General features: G+C 43.0%; 1 protein-coding gene across 1 annotated transcript in view; it reads right to left on the minus strand.

Annotated features, from left to right (window-relative positions):
- Positions 1–16,091, minus strand: part of dip2ba (disco-interacting protein 2 homolog Ba) — a 48,059-nt gene that overhangs the window by 16,271 nt on the left and 15,697 nt on the right. Inside the window, exons 2-11 of the mRNA XM_034086271.1 lie at positions 5,868–5,939; positions 4,437–4,592; positions 4,152–4,277; positions 3,352–3,696; positions 3,127–3,255; positions 2,187–2,306; positions 1,430–1,627; positions 1,073–1,164; positions 885–995; positions 83–206 (exon numbers count right to left, since the gene is read on the minus strand). Coding sequence (XP_033942162.1) covers positions 83–206; positions 885–995; positions 1,073–1,164; positions 1,430–1,627; positions 2,187–2,306; positions 3,127–3,255; positions 3,352–3,696; positions 4,152–4,277; positions 4,437–4,592; positions 5,868–5,939 — 1,473 coding nt within the window. The remainder of the gene's footprint in view (positions 1–82; positions 207–884; positions 996–1,072; positions 1,165–1,429; positions 1,628–2,186; positions 2,307–3,126; positions 3,256–3,351; positions 3,697–4,151; positions 4,278–4,436; positions 4,593–5,867; positions 5,940–16,091) is intronic.

The raw sequence follows: 16,091 nt of genomic DNA on the forward strand, positions 1-16,091 counted from the left end.
ACGGACAATTTAGCTGCTGCGGCTTATATGCGGGTGCGCTTTATAGTCCGAAAAGTACGGTAGTGTATTTGCGCAGACTGACCTTTGAACTGGATGATCTCTCCGTTTGGAGACTTGGGCAGCCCTTTGAGGCACACCTCGCTGGTCAGAGCCAGACTGACCCCACAGCTGCCCAGCAGGAAGCCGATCTGCTGGCTGCCTGCGTCCTGTGGACAGAGGGAAGGGTCATGAGACTCACAACACACATACTGTGTAATACTGTGACAGTTGAAAAACACACATGCGGTGTACTGTAGCTGTCAAAACATTGGTCTATAAATAAATATGTATTTAAGGTGATATGAGCAACGAGGCATTATATATACCAAGAAGAAACAAATACATGTTTCAGGAATTGTAGTCTTGTAAAATAAAATAGCTACTCTGTTACAATTGACCTAGTTTTAGTGCCAAACAATCAAGGCAACTAATTATCTTCACCGTCATATTACATGACACATACACTCAAACCCCATATTTTGAAACATCTATCCTGGTATAAAAGCTTTTCTTATTATGGCTATGTTCACTTTCAATTACAATGTAACACACCTTTTAAAAATATGATGCTATAAATTGCTTAGGGATTAAATGCTTGGCCTATGATGCCATGATGGTGTTATATAAGATACGTGATTGATTAGAACTTGTCTTTATTATGACTTGAAGCAACATTTTATTTTAAATGCAGCCAACTACAAACGTTCTGCCTTTTCGTCCTCTGTGTTGATCTACAGGTGTGCATACAGTAGGTTCTGCTCTTTAAGATAATCAATAAGAAAATCAGATTTTGTATTTCTCTGTGATAACCAGAGGAATTCACTTGACAACAGTGATGTTGTTACCTGTCGTGACAGTGGGACCTCAATGGGCACAGGGATGACCTCGGCTAACAAGCAGCCATAGAAAGCCACCCAGAACATACCAGGGTCGCTGTTGGGATACACCAGGGCCACCTGAGGATCAGAAAAAGGTTATTACTCCGTGTTCCTTTATCGCTTAACAAACTGAGAGGAGACTGACAGACTCTTACCCGATCTCCAGGTTGTAGGACAGGTTCTGTCTTGGTGCCCAGTTTATTCAGCAGTGTATAGGCCAGCTTCAGACTGCGACTCCATAGTTTTCCTGTGGATAAAAAGAGCAATTGATGGTTTTAGCTCGTCCTGTTTGTTGTTTGTTGTTTATTATCTGTGTTGTGTAACAGATCAAGGACAGCTCAACTCCACAACCCACTGCAGCTCCAGTAGGAAACATACATGTAGGTGTTATCTGCTCAAGCCAGAAATGATTGCTCATATGCAAGAAATACATCTCACATTTACATTTAGCAGACACAATGACATAAATGTTAACTCTGGGCTATACAGATGTTTCTGTGAGTGCTGCTGACCGTATGTGACAGTGTAGAGCGGTTTGCCGGTGACGTCCAGAGCAGTGAGAGCGGGGCTCTTGGCCTGCGTGGCCCCCCAGCGGGCCAGGGCAGCCTGCAGGGCGGGGGGCCAGTTACTGACGACTCCGAGGGGCTCCCCTTTCACCGGGATGATTTGGCGTCCCTCTGGCTTCGGGGTGTTGGGGTCCGGCTGGGGCACTGGACCAGAGGAGAGCAGAGGCAGGAGATGATTAGGAGAAGCCGAGCGCATGTGACATTTATTCCTTAACAGTTTATTAATGTTTTTATATTTATAATAATTGTATAATTGCTTTAGCCAATTATTTCTCATGTCCATTAATAATGCATAAATGAAGTGCTGCTGGAATCAGTCCTAAAGCACTTCCTCATCTTGAAGTCAGCAGGTTTCTTAGAAAGGTTTAGTCAGATGCCTATATGTTAATAATAAATATGTTAATAAATACGATGTATAAACTTTACTTAAACCTGACACATGAAGTCACATGAAGATTAAAACCTTAGGCTTGCAAACTATTCAAAGTCCAACTTAAAAGCTAGAGGAAGTAACGCTAGGGGGAATGCTTTTGTATAAGAGTTAAGCACACAATCCAGTTGGTATGTTGAATTTGAAAGGGAAGAAGGGGGAAATGCACACACTAATGTGCACATATGTATGGAAAGTGAGGGCTTGTTCCTCGGGTGATTTCAGTTCAACCCATTTGTTGCTGACAAAATGAATGCACCCTTGTTATCTCACCTTCTACAATTTCCTCAGAGTCATCGAGGAAGAATTCGCTGAGTGGTGGTCTCTTCGGCCGTTTGAGTGTGTTCAACAGCTGCTGGATCTTAGTGGACACTCTGCTGTTGACAGGCACGCCTGCACAAACACCAAGACAACAGCCACTGTCACAAACACATGAAAACAATCAACCAAAATAACACAAGCACACACCCACACATGCAATTCTATTGTAACACAAATGCTAATGTCATGTATCGCACACTCTCACACAGGCAGAACCAATGGCACTAGCACGCAGGCAGGATCAGAATCAGCAGCAGGAAGGAGTCGAGGGAAATTGGTAGGACACAGATTGGACACTCTTTAGGAAAATCAACTATATACAAGGAGGTTCTCTATGTCTAAGCCTAGGACACGAGACAAACATAGAGACAGAGAGAAAGACACCAGGCTGGAAAGCAAGCTGGGGCTCTTCAGCATCCCACCCTTTCCCGCGATTTCGTTTATATTACCTTTTCTTTTTCCTTTTTTAAATGAAAGTCAAGACAGGGACAGGATTAATGGACCCAAAAGAAAGAACACAGATATCTGGGATTAGCGGCGTTCACCACACAGTGGAATGAGGATATGTTGAAGATGATTCTGGGTGAACATGGCCTGATGGTTTATTGATTTGAAGGCACTCTAATCAGCTTCGTCACTGCAATGCTGTGAACCATAGGGTCAATGCAAAACAGAGAACGTCACTCAGCTGCCATGATTAGCACATGCAAATGGTTGGACCTCCCGATCTCAAGATCCATCATCAGATGACAGATATCAAATTCAACACATTTCAGGGAATAGAAAACTACCGTGATATTTTCTATGCAAATTAGAGGAAATGCTAACCCTTGTTAAAACATTCAAACCACATATAGGTATTTATAAACATATTTTTTTTGTGTGAGTCTACCGTCGGCAGTATCCATCATGCTGGAGCGGCTCTGTCCGCGACTCATGCCTCTGACGGCTGGAGGCAGGTCCACCCTGGACCCTCTCTCCTGGGGAGTCGAGGATGTCACATCTGGGGGGACGCTGTTTTCTATAGAGACAAAAGGAGGAGGTCATACATGGAAACAACAGCTAGCCGTCACTGCTATGTATCTTGTTACATTAAAGGTTTATTAATGATGTGTACCTATGCGAGTGTGGGCCAGCACATCGGCCAACACGGAAGCAACAAGTTGGGCTTGGGGTTGGGACTGGGACTGGGGCTGGGGCTGGGGCTGGGGCTGGGGCTGGGGCTGGGGCTGGGGCTGGGGCTGGGGCTGGGGCTGGGGCTGGGGCTGGGGCTGGGGCTGGGGCTGGGGCTGGGGCTTGGGCTCTCCATGGGAGAGGGTGGAGGACGCAGACGAGGACGTGGAGGAGCTTTGTACGGAGCGGTTGATCCAGTAATCGGGGCTCTGCAGGCTCTGGGCGAGCACTGCACTGAGAGCTGCCTTTCTGCGCAGTGAGCCATCATCCTCTGATGCAGAGGATGTGTCTGATGGAAAGAGAAAATCTTGAATATTTAGATGGTTGTCTTTAAAGTATTTTACCCCAAATGATACAGCTATAATGTGGCTTGACATCTTTCTTCAAAAAGGTGGAGTCAGCTACGGAGAAGCACAGGCTGGGATACAGGCTAAAGCCACACTAAACACAAAGGATCACCGTGCAAACAAGCGCTAAGCACCATTTCATAAATAATCTGTTAATATTAACACGCATAAAAACAAAACACACATTGCTCAAATAAAATATGACATCCTGCACATGAAGGAAGAAGTAGATTGATTCAATGAATTGAACAGCTTAAAATCCCCAGAGTAGTGTCAACACTAGGCATAAACGTTTTAAATGTTGTGTTTATTTATTTGTTTAAATCCTATCAGTGTGGATGTAGCCACAGTGTCTTGATCCAGAGACTACTATTCAGTGTGTGGATCTAGTTTTTACCTGGAGGTGTGCAGTTCTCTATGGGAGACTGGACAAAGGCTGAGCGTCTCTTTGTAGGCATGGGTAGCGCCATCTTCTCCTCCTTGTGTTTGGCCAGGGCTGCCTGCACAGCCTCCGTGTGGATGTCTACATAAACAGCCAAGATAACAGAGAGAGAAACAAGTGAAGTATTCAGAATTAGAGGAATACAACAGAGAGGGTTGCCACGCTTGTTAAGGCTGCTTAATTCTTGGGTTTAATGACTCTTTAAAGTATCTCTGTGTGTATGCTGTGTACGCTGTGTACCTGATCTGTAGCGGTCGTCCCTGGTCCCTCCACTGCGGTGTGCACGGTGGTGTCTGGCGGCTGAAGATGTGGAGGGGCCCGGGGCCTCGGGGCTGGGGCTGGGGTCAGCACTGTGGCCTGGGGTAAGCTGTACATCTGGCAGAGACAGATCCACATCTGCAGGACAGAAGCGGGTAAGTCAAACACATGTAGGGCAACATTAATAAACAACAAACAAACATGAGACTTCTTGCTTTACATAATACCATTACACTTACATGTAGGCATTACTATTATATTATGCTCTCTAAATGTAGCCTGACTACAGAGCCTCTGAGCATGAAGTGAATTAGGGACATGTACTTGACTGATGTGACTTGTACTGTTAACGCAGTACATAAAACTAGGCTAGATTCAAGCTAAATATATTTTTAGTAAACTCCTCCCAGAGTCCCGGTGCAGATGATGGTTCAGAGGGATAAGGAGGCCCAATGGAACGAGTGCCGGAGCAGGCGGTGACCTCTGGAGTTTCAAACCAGCTTTGACATTCAGAGCAAGCTGCCCATTACAAAGCAGGACCCTCTAACAACCATGGGAATGTAATTCAAGTACTAAATATAGAAATGATCCATATGAGATTTAGATTCCTGCAGTGCTTTTCAATTCTCTGTTTGCGTAATCACGTCACATGTGTCATGTGGTAGCGCAAGCCCAAACAGGCCAAGGTTAAACTAGGTTGAAAGGAAGTGAAATGTTCCTCTCTTTTTTAAATGAGTTTACAGTGACTCCTCGAGAAGCATTTCTTCATGGCGATGCTAATGTGGTGCAATTCTTCCTGAGGAAACACCACACCCTCATGTGAGTCAGCTGACCGAGAAAAGTGAACAGATCATCTTACCAGCGAGAACAGCGGTGACTGTAGTACAGTGAAACTCTGGTACTCCCCTACTTCTGATAGTAAAGTGTGAAGCAAAGTGTGTTGAAAGCTTAACTCATTCTGTGACTTTATTCTGGAGATGTTCTACAGCTGTGCAGATATAAGAGAAATTGTTACTGTATGCTTTGTTATCATTATGTCATTCCCATGTTGGCCACTAGAGGGCCACAGAAAGCCAGAAATTCTCTTTGACAAAGAGAATTACAATCACACTGTATACTCAGTGAAGCTACTTTTTATTGAGCTGAAGAAAATATATATATTTTTTTTTTCTTGTTATTTCCCTGTACAGATGGTGAAGAAGAATCTTTGCGTACATGAAACATCAAGCATACTTAAGTCAAGATTTGAAGAGATATTTTTGAAGAAATTACTTTAAGTTTCCCCATGCCAGAGTGACTAGCACCAACAATGCTGGAAGAGGAGGTAACAACACAAGCAAAGAAAGAAAGAAATCGAGAAAGGTAAGAAGTGAAATAAGGAAAAGCAAAGAGCAGAAGAAGAGTTTATCTTACTTGGCATGTGTGGGATGTAGGAGGCCATCAGCTTGGATTTCTTCTTCTCATATCCCTTCTGTGTGATGTCACCTAGGAGAGAGGACAGCGACACCACACCGTTAGGTTAGTTATAATTACCACACAAACACAGATGAGCCAGATGTAGTACAGACAACACTCCTGTGACACACACACACACACACATACCATGTATACATCACTTCAGGGGACATTACATTGACTTACATGCATTTCCTGGAGACTTATCCTAACCTTAACCATAACCAACACATGCCTAACCCTAACCCTTACCAAGTCTTCACCCTAAAATTAATGATTCCCCTCATGGGGACCTCCAATTTGTCCCCATAAGGGAGGCGAGTCCCCACACGTGACTGTCTAAACAGATTTAGGTCCCCACAAGTAGAGTAATGCTAGGCCACACACACACAATAATAATCCTCTTTAAAACAAATCTACTAATGTTCAGTCCATTTACAACGAGGCAAGGAGATAGCGCAATTGTTTGGCCTTACATTAGCCCCGGCGAATAAATATGATGAGTGTACAAAAGCCTCCTCCAGGCTACGAAACCCAAATATGATTACAGCAACTAGCAGATAACCGAGCGTGGCAGGAACAATGGCAACACTGAAGGCTATCGGGAAGAAGGGATAGTTAGCAGAGCAAAAAAGGAAGCCATTTCAGTGGGTTTCACATGGGACTCAACAGTTTATCTCCCCCACCCCCGTCCCCCCTCTTTTTCCCCACTGTACACCCAGCCCTTCCTCATTTGGCCTTGGACTGGCCGGACTCTCACACACACCGCTAACAAAGTTTGTCGGAGAGCAACAGAGGCAAAGTCCATTTAACTGGGACCCCCAAAACACACAGTGTGCTTGTGCAGAAAACAAGCATGCAGGGCACACCCTTTACAGTTCACTTACATACATACACACTCCCCTTGTACACACAAACAATCCCAGTACTGCAAACTCTCTGTTATTCCCCTCCCGCCGTGTCCAGTAATAACACCGAATGCTATGTCAAGTGCAATAGTGCCAACAGACTGCTTAGCCTCAATCCCTCCTCCACACTGTGACAACTCGGAAACCCTGGTCCAGCCGACTGACAGGGGGAGGACATGGAGAAAATCACAGATAACAGGCAGGGTTGTAGGGGGTGAGGTGATAAACACATGGCAGGAGGCACTGGCAGATTTGAGTGGGAACATAGGCCTGTGTGTGTGTGTGTGTGTGTGTGTGTGTGTGTGTGTGTGTGTGTGTGTGTGTGTGTGTGTGTGTGTGTGTGTGTGTGTGTGTGTGTGTGTGTGTGTGTGTGTGTGTGTGTGTGTGTGTGTGTGTGTGTGTGTGTGTGTGTGTGTGTGTGTGTGTGTGTGTGTGTGTGTGTGTGTGTGTGTGTGTGTGTGTGTGTGTGTGTGTGTGTGTGTGTGTGTGTGTGTGTGTGTGTGTGTGTGTGTGTGTGTGTGTGTGTGTGTGTGTGTGTGTGTGTGTGCGTGGAGAGAAAATGAGGAGAGAGAGATCAGGGGAGACAGAGTTCAGCAGCAGATTGGAGGGAGGTGGGCTGGTTAAGCCGACACAGGGTGGGGAGTCCCGAGTGTGACTCAGTTTCTGTGTGTCTTTAAGCTTTCACACAGAAAAACCACTGAATTAAGAAGAAAGGTCCCCAAAGGGTTGAGTTTGTAGATTTGTATACTTGTATTCCTGATCCTTTCCCATGCAGGGAAGTGAGGTTTCACAACACTGAGAAATCACAAGGAACGGGGGGAGAAAGAGGGAGTAGAGGGAGTGCAGGGACAGAGAACAGCAGAACAAAGTCGGAGTTTAAGAGGGAGTGAGTGTGTGATTGAGTGTGGAGTGCTTTGTCCTTCTCTGCGGCGTAAGAAAGATTTGAATGGGGGGGGACAGCAGTGACTTCATGCCTGGGTACACACACTGACCTGAAATGGACTTGTGATGAAAGACAGAGCAGTAATGTGTTAGTCATTTCTCTTTTTGTTTGGCATGATACCAGTGATGAATACAACTAAGTATATTTACTTTACTTGAGTATTTTATGTATCAATATACTTCTACGCGACTCGATTTTGTAAGCCAATTGTGTCCTTTTTGCTTCAATACATTTATCTTCCAATTTAAGGTATAAGTTACTTTGCAGATTCAAAATATAAATCAAAAACGAATCATTTATGATGTTACTTAATAATACAAGTGAAGCAACCCAGCAGTATGTAAGTCATTGTAATTAGCCCCACTTTTACCAGCTGCTAAATGAAATTGGTAAACATGAATTCATCATCATCTCGAAATGAGCCGTTTACATAATGATGTGGCCTACACTTTTGGAAATGTAAATATATTTTCATGCTTAAAATGTTGCACTTTTAATTGGGATTGATTAAAGATTTTGAGTGCCGGACTTTTACTTGTAACAGAGTATTTCTACACTTTTTGTATGGTCACTTCGTCTTAAGCGAAAGATCTGAGTGCTTCTTCCACGTCTGGACGCTACAGGCTTGTTAATGTGGAGATAAACAGACGTGCAAGCGCAGCAATCAGCAGCAAATTGATTGTCGTGGACTGGAACGTCATTGTTGTTGGAGACTGGGTTCTGTCCAGCCCAGTGCTGGTGTCCAAGTGGTGCCCGCAGGGAGGAAGGGAGGCATGGAAAGATGGAGGGTCATTAACACAGACAGAGCAGAGTCTGTATTAGGGTGAAGGCATAACAACGGGCGAAGACTGGCACGACCACAGCGGCTCTGTAGCTGTCAGTGGGTAGAGACAGCGAGGGTCTGCACTGAAAGAGAGCAGCTGCTTTAAGACAGAGGGAAAGCTGTGTGTTCTGAGAGCAAGAATGTGGTGTTTTGAGTGCGAGCATGAGCAAAACAGTACAGTGACTGTGAGTGACTGTGTGCGTGTGTGCGTGCGTGTAATCTGAGGTCAGGGGACAGGATATGAGCGTTACCCCACCCTGTGTGCGCTGCCAAAAAATCATCTCCCTGTGCTGTCTAGAGAAAGAGGAATGTGCTGATTGGAGAACACGGTGCTAACGGCGAGGGCCAACTGGCCAGGAGAGCGAGCCCATTGGCCAAAAGCTCCCCTGAGGTGCAGGAAGCGAATGTATTGGTGTGTGTGCACAGCTGGTGCAGGTTAAGGGGTGCTACAGTACACAGAGGAACGAATGCTGACAGGAGCAGAGCTGTATCACAGGCCTTCTCTGTGAGATGTGTGTCAGTGTGTCAAACCAGGATGTGTGTTGTTGGCCATGCATATCATTGACATATTCATCATAGTTACAGTAGAGACAGGTTTTCATGCTGTGTAGAGAAATGAGGCTCCAGAATTTGGAAAGGGGAGAAAACAAAACACCTTGCAAAAATATTACACATTCAACCACAAATCCCTGAGATGCTGATTCACACGGGACTAAAATAATCAAATAATTCCTGTGTCAGTGAAATATGGTAGGTAATTGAGGTACTGGGCCATGTGCATAGGATTAAGATCAGAGACGTGGTTAGTGCTAATAGGGCTTTAGATGTATGAATGATCCAGTGACTGAGGTCATCTTTAAGCGACTGTCATAATCCTCCCTCCTGTCATCTAGGGGTTTTACAGTTTGTCTGTGTGCAAACAGGCCAATGCTGAAGAGCTCATTCAAGTGAAGTTGACAGTGACCTGTGACTTTTCTTTTAAACTGCTGCTGTTGACCTCTGACCTCAGGTCGAGTCAGACGGAGGGCTGATCCTCTCACAGCTGACACACAGGGTCACAGAGGGGATACACACACACATAAACAGCATTCCAAGTTAAACCAATAATAACAGCGAGCCACGTTCTGACATGAAGGGATTTTACTGTAGAAGTTGTGCATTAGTGAATCACTTTAGTTTGTAATCTGCACTGGCACATAAGAGCCTTTTGTGTTTGAGATGTCCCGATCCGATCACGTGATCGGGGATCGGAGCCGATCACGTGATTTTCAAAAGATCGGAATCGAGAGAAAAAGATTGGGGATCGGGAATTTAAAAAAAAATTATTATTATTTTTTAATTTTTTTTTATTTAATGTTACAAAACAAAAATGACCATGTTCACGTCTTAAAGTCATCCTGAGTCCTTAATTTTGGTTTAAAATTACACAACATCATGTATGTGTTGCTTCTTTTGGGCTTGATTTCAGACCTGGTTGCTTATTTCTCTCAAATCTGGCAACAGAGTGGGCGCAGTGTCTAATAGTAGCAGTAAGCTAACGAGAGGCTACGTTCAGCTGGTGACTCGGGAGTCGGGACAGAGAAAATGTCAGCAGTTTGGAAGTATTATAAAATTGAAAGCGAAGGCAGTGTAACAGCCAGATGCAATGTTTGCAAGGTGGAGGTTCCGCGTGGTGGAAAGAACACCTTTTTTTTCTCTTAATGCATTGCATAAAGGTCGGAACGGGAAAAATCGGTATCGGCAGATTGTCAAAATCAAATTATCAGAATCTGAAGCAAAAAAAGGTGATCGGGACATCCCTAGTTTGTGCAATAGTGTGCACTGCATTATGGTTAAAGCCATCACATATATATCATGTTTCTTCAAATGACAAACTCTGGTTCGAATGTAAGATTAATTACAGCTATCCTCGTCATGGTGTGATTTAAGTTTATATGCAGCTTGATGTTTGTTCTAAAAAGAGCAAACTTTGCCTTTGAAAGATTAGTTTTACGGAGATGGATTGAGTAAACCGGTGCTTTAAGTTCATTCTGTTTTTCCTCCATTGTGATTGATCTGTAGTATTAGTCGTGCATTACACTCACAATTGTGGCTTATTTGAAATGAATGCAAGAAAGATATGAGCAGACCAGATGCAGGAGTACTTAAAGGGCACTTAATATCGTGATAGTCCTTTCCATGGGTTCTTTCCAAGCTGCTGATATGTTGAATCATCTGATTGACTAACTGCATCTGAATCACTTGAAATGTGTTTTTTTCGGGGTCATTATTAACAATAGACTTAATAATTGGCCTCCTCAAACAAACGTTAAGAGTAGCACGAATGCCACATCAATGGTGAATAAATGATGAGTAATAAATGATGAGTAATAAACACCGCGCAGTCAGAGAGCGCTGGGAATGAAATGCTAAGGGTAACGTTATGAGAGTTAGAAAGAGTTTAATTCAAGCTGCCACTATCGGCAAACAGCCCTTTGCTTAGACGTCTACATAAAACTCCAACAACAAAGCCGGTGTGCTCTGCGGCAATTCCTTCAGAGAACCACCTGCTGCTGCTACTTTTACACAGCGACGCACCTTTTACTTAACTGATATTACTTGGCTAGTGGAAACAATTTTCAATTTACAAAATGCTCCTCTTCCTGAAAGGCCCAGTGAAGCTCTTTTAGTGCCAACGTTTTCCATCTGCTTTGTGGTCAGATCACTTCTCCTTAATGAAAAACCCTCTGGCAGTTTGGCAAAGAATGAAAGTGCCTTCAGTTGTATTTGAAGTTTAGAGAAAGCATCCTGGGTAGTAGATGAATATGGCAGTATGAAAACATGTTTCTGCCAGCTACCCAGGGCCCAGACGATGAAAACAGTCGGGGCTAATGGTCCCTCTGATGAACCTTGTTTATACTTTACAAGCCAGGAGTATAGAAAAGGAATTTAAGGTCAAGGCGTTGTCCATTGCAGTTCTCTCCGAAAAGGCAGGTGGCGTACAAAGAAAACATTTTGTGAAGAAGTAAGAAGTCAATTAGTGCTACCGCCATGTTTACATTATATGTAAGGCACATTTTTGAAAAATGTTTTGTAATGAAATTAGGGTTGAAAGGTTGAATACCCCGTTAACAATTTGATTCGGCTGACAACATTTTTACTTAAATGTAGATTTTAAGATCGCCCCTTTCTGAAGCATTAAAAACTAATTGGCAGTTTTTTCCTGAGACGTATTAAATAGTGAAAGTTCATTTCACTTCTAAATTCAAGTACTTGGCTTTCAGCAGTAAGTTATTGTGGCAGTCATTTCTGAAAAGCGAGCAGAGTAAACCTTGTTCCTAAACTTCAGCGGTGCGTCACCAAGCGCCTCAAAAGCTTGCAGGGCCTTGCTCTTTACACACAATACGTTATGACGTCACTTTTGCCTTGCGCACCCTCGCGCCGGGGACACTGCGGCGAGCACTAACCACGCTTTAGTCAGAATGATGAGCTAATAGTGGAAGCGAGCAGCCAGAAGAATCGGGCTGTGGTCAACATACAAAGGAACAATCAGATCAAAGTCAGTACAGTGCAGAGGTACGACACTTGTGTTACGTCCATGTGATGGGGGTTGGCGCGTCATGGCGAGAAACTCCGAACCAACCCATCCACACGCAGCACTAAGATCGTGTGTGGACAAAAGACATTGAGTCACTTCTCTATGGAGGATGTGGCAACAACAGTGATATCCTCATTAAATATGGTTTGTGTTGTTTTTCTGTTGATGCTGTAAACACATCAATACTTTTTGTACAGACCACTGCCACCCCCTCACACACACACACACACACACACACACGTATTTATCCCCCCCACTGTTAGAGCTCTGTAATTACTGTGGGCAGATTAGCCTGGTGACATCCAGCTCTGGGAGGAAGCAACATGTAAGTTTCTTTCACCCACAATTTCCTCTTGCCTCACAGTATCAGTTCCTCTCTGCATGCACACACAGGTTACTGACAAACACATGACTGTTTAGAAACACACACTGAGGTAAACTACCTACATTACACCGAATGTGGTGAATAAAACCTTCCTTTTACAGTGTGAGAGTTATCCAGCGTCAACATTTTTGGCTCTACCCTAATCTGTAATCTGAGATTACATCTAACCGAACAGATTACATAGCTCTGTCTGGACATTTTTGTGGACCTGTTAAAAGGATAGATGAAAAATCCAAATCCGTAGGTGAGGTCATTTTCGGGCTCAAAGCCGGCGATACTGGTTTGATCTGCAGAGAGACCTCTTTGTTCATCAGTGGTTTGTTTTAAAAGAGAGGCAAACATGCAACACTGTTATAACTCAAGCTCACGAGAAAATAGAAAACAAAAGAAAGCTAGTCTCCCATAGGGTCTTGGTGAGCAGATGACAGCGAGGACGGTGACACACAGAGCACAACCACAAACAGAAATACTCACACAAACAGCCATAGTATTGCACATTTACATGTAAATACAGACATAAACACAGGGGCTGAGAGAGGACCTCACGTCACCCACAGGATCTTATTTATAGAGCAGAAACCCAAAAACAACAGGCGGATTGTGTCGAGAACATGGGTAAATAGCACTCCGCAGGAAATGCAAATGAATGAGCCTGACACTAAGACCATTTATTGGCACCTGGTCGTTAGTTAAAGGAGATGTAAGAAGCTTATTTGCATAGCTCATGCTCTATAACCAAAGCAGTTAGGCAAGAAGAAATGTAGTTAATTGACAGTCTGGATTTTCATTCACATACATGACTCGTACTTTCATTTTAATATTCAAGCTGAAACAATTAGTCATTTAAATATTATTCAAGACCCGGAAAAAGAAATGGTAACGATTCTGATCATCATTTAGGTTATTTAAATATGCTGCTAATCAATGTCCTATGTCAACGGTTCCCAACCTTTTTCAACTCAGGGCCTACTGAAGAATCACAAAATGTTTTGCGGCCCACATTCAATCATAAACAATACGGAGGCTAAATAAAGATTTGGGGGCCCACTTGCAATGCCTTTGTGGACCAATAAGGGGCCGCGACCCACAGGTTGGGAACCGCTGTCCTATGTGAAAGCAAATACATATCTTAAAGGTTTTTGAGTCTTATTCAAGCAAGCATTGAGATAAAGTAAACTTCAGGAAATTACAATTAGATTTTTTTACATGCTATAGAGACCAACCAATTATGGATTATTTTATTCAATATTAGAGATAATAATAACAATCCAATTAATTAAAAAAGAAAATTTAGGTAAATTGTCTCCTTACAGTATCAAAAAAAATACAGAGAATCTATAGACTTAACTTAACTTAATTAAGTCATTAATTCCTTGTGGAACATATTAGGACTTATCTGCTTTAGGTTGGTTAAGGTAGAACAATAATCCCCAGAAAACTGAATAAGCATTCACACCCTTAGGACTATGGGAAATTCTGCGTGTACTTTTTTCTCAGTGTCAGCATCTGAATCATAATTAGCTGAAATGAGCAGTACTGCTCACTCGCTGGGTTTTTGGTTCACGTCTGGGAAAAGATTGTAACATTTTAACAAAGGCCTCTTAACTCCAGGACCAATGTTTTCCACTCCAAAAGAAGCAGGCCTACGATCCCTGTGGGACGCGTGGGCCTTTCCGGCAGACGGGGGGATGAAGTGATCACTGGATGGACGAGGAAATCTGCCGGCCAGCTGAGAAAAAAGGGGGGGGGTGTCATCTCTCCCGACAGAATCTCCATTGAGACCGAGATACGTTTTGTGCTTGGTTGTGAAAGTGTGGAGCCAGCAGGTGTTGACAGTTAACTGAACTGTAGATCATGACAAGGTAAAGTAAGGTTAGTTATCCTTCATCACTTTAATAGTTCTTTAATGGTGGAAAAATGTACGCAAAACCTGACACATAAGGTTTTTCAATTATTCCAGTCACAAAATTAAAGTGCTTGATTAAGCTAGTATGGAGTATGTTTAATTAAAATGTTGAAGCTAAAAGATTATAGATTCAAAGGGGGCACTATGAATATTAGGGATCAGGAGGTTATCAAAAAGAAGTACAAGTCATTTTTCTGAAGAATACCTGATAAAGAAGAGGTAGTGACGGTCCCGGTTGATTCCACATTACCATTCAGTACAGTTCACAGTACTTCAGGAAAGAGACAACTAGTTCTTCTCTTTCTTATCAGAAACTATGACATATGCTGATATCAGAAGGTTGTTTGTGGTATTTAATCATTAGAAGTAACGATGAGTAATTATTTGGCATTCTGAATCATGTCTATGTGTTCTTCTCTAGGTTGGTGTGGCAGCTCCTTTTGAGGCACATTCTTGTAGAAAAGCTCAATAATTCAAAAGAGAAGAATAAGCACACTGAGATATGCGTGTTAGCCGAGATCGGTACAAATCTAGTTGTCTTACGTCGATGAAAGAGGTGTAACACCTGTTTTCTAATAACAGAAGGTAATGACTTTAGGGAGTGAACAGCACAGAGGATGTTGAAACGGTGTGACCATTATTAAAAACTGAAAATGAAACCATGTGGCATTGGTACGACCGCAACACGTGGGGTTTATAGGAAACTAGAGCGAAACATTTTCAAACGAAGCAACGCACAGTGTACATTATACACATCACGTCATGTTAGGTCATGTAAGCTGAGGAAAAGGGCTTTCTCCTCACATCCAAGGACCTTCATAGTTGTAAAAAAACATACATTCAAACTCACAAGCACAAACATAAGTTGGCCGGTTTTACATTCCCTCCTCCCTGACTCAAAGACCTAAATCATTTCTTCAGATCAGACTTTCCTGTCGGGATAAAACCACTTCAGCTCGATTGTGGGCTCAAAATAAAAAGATTATTCCCACTACGGTTTTAAAGAAACATGTATCAATCAAACTGGAGAGTCAGCATCCTCAAGTTGTTTTTGCCAAAGAAATCAAACTAATGCTCCTTCCAAGCTTTTAAAGCATTCATATTCAGTTTGAGTGCAGAGTGGGTATTGCCCTACTTCCTCCATTACTTCTATTACCCAGAGCATTTTATATTGGCAGACGGCACTCTTGGGCCAGCTGAGAGAGAAGTTCTGAGCTGGGCAACGTTACAGCGTGAGGAAGCCAAGAGCACTCAGACCAAAAAGTCTAGAAAACGATTCTTGATTTTTTCTTACAAAAGCCAAATCACTGATTTCTCAAATTAAATTCCATCAAAAGATGACACTCGCCTCTTATCGGAGCCTCTGTTAATCTACTTACACACACTCATTCACAGTATTTGCCTGAAGACAATAAGAGTTGTATAATCTTGCTGGTTAAAATCAATCTGCTTTAAAAACTCATAGCACATTACTTCAAAGAGATAAGACTGGTGAACGACTGTAGATGTTTTATTGCTGAGTCACAAACTGACGTCAGACAGCCACATGTGGTTTGTGCGTTAGTAACAGTAAAGGTTAATGTAGTTTATTCTCCAGTCAAGCTGCCTTTAAGCACACTTTAACAGCACTGAGCCGTTTA

This window comes from Pseudochaenichthys georgianus, chromosome 7, assembly GCF_902827115.2.
Source record: "Pseudochaenichthys georgianus chromosome 7, fPseGeo1.2, whole genome shotgun sequence".
Lineage (NCBI taxonomy): Eukaryota > Metazoa > Chordata > Actinopteri > Perciformes > Channichthyidae > Pseudochaenichthys > Pseudochaenichthys georgianus.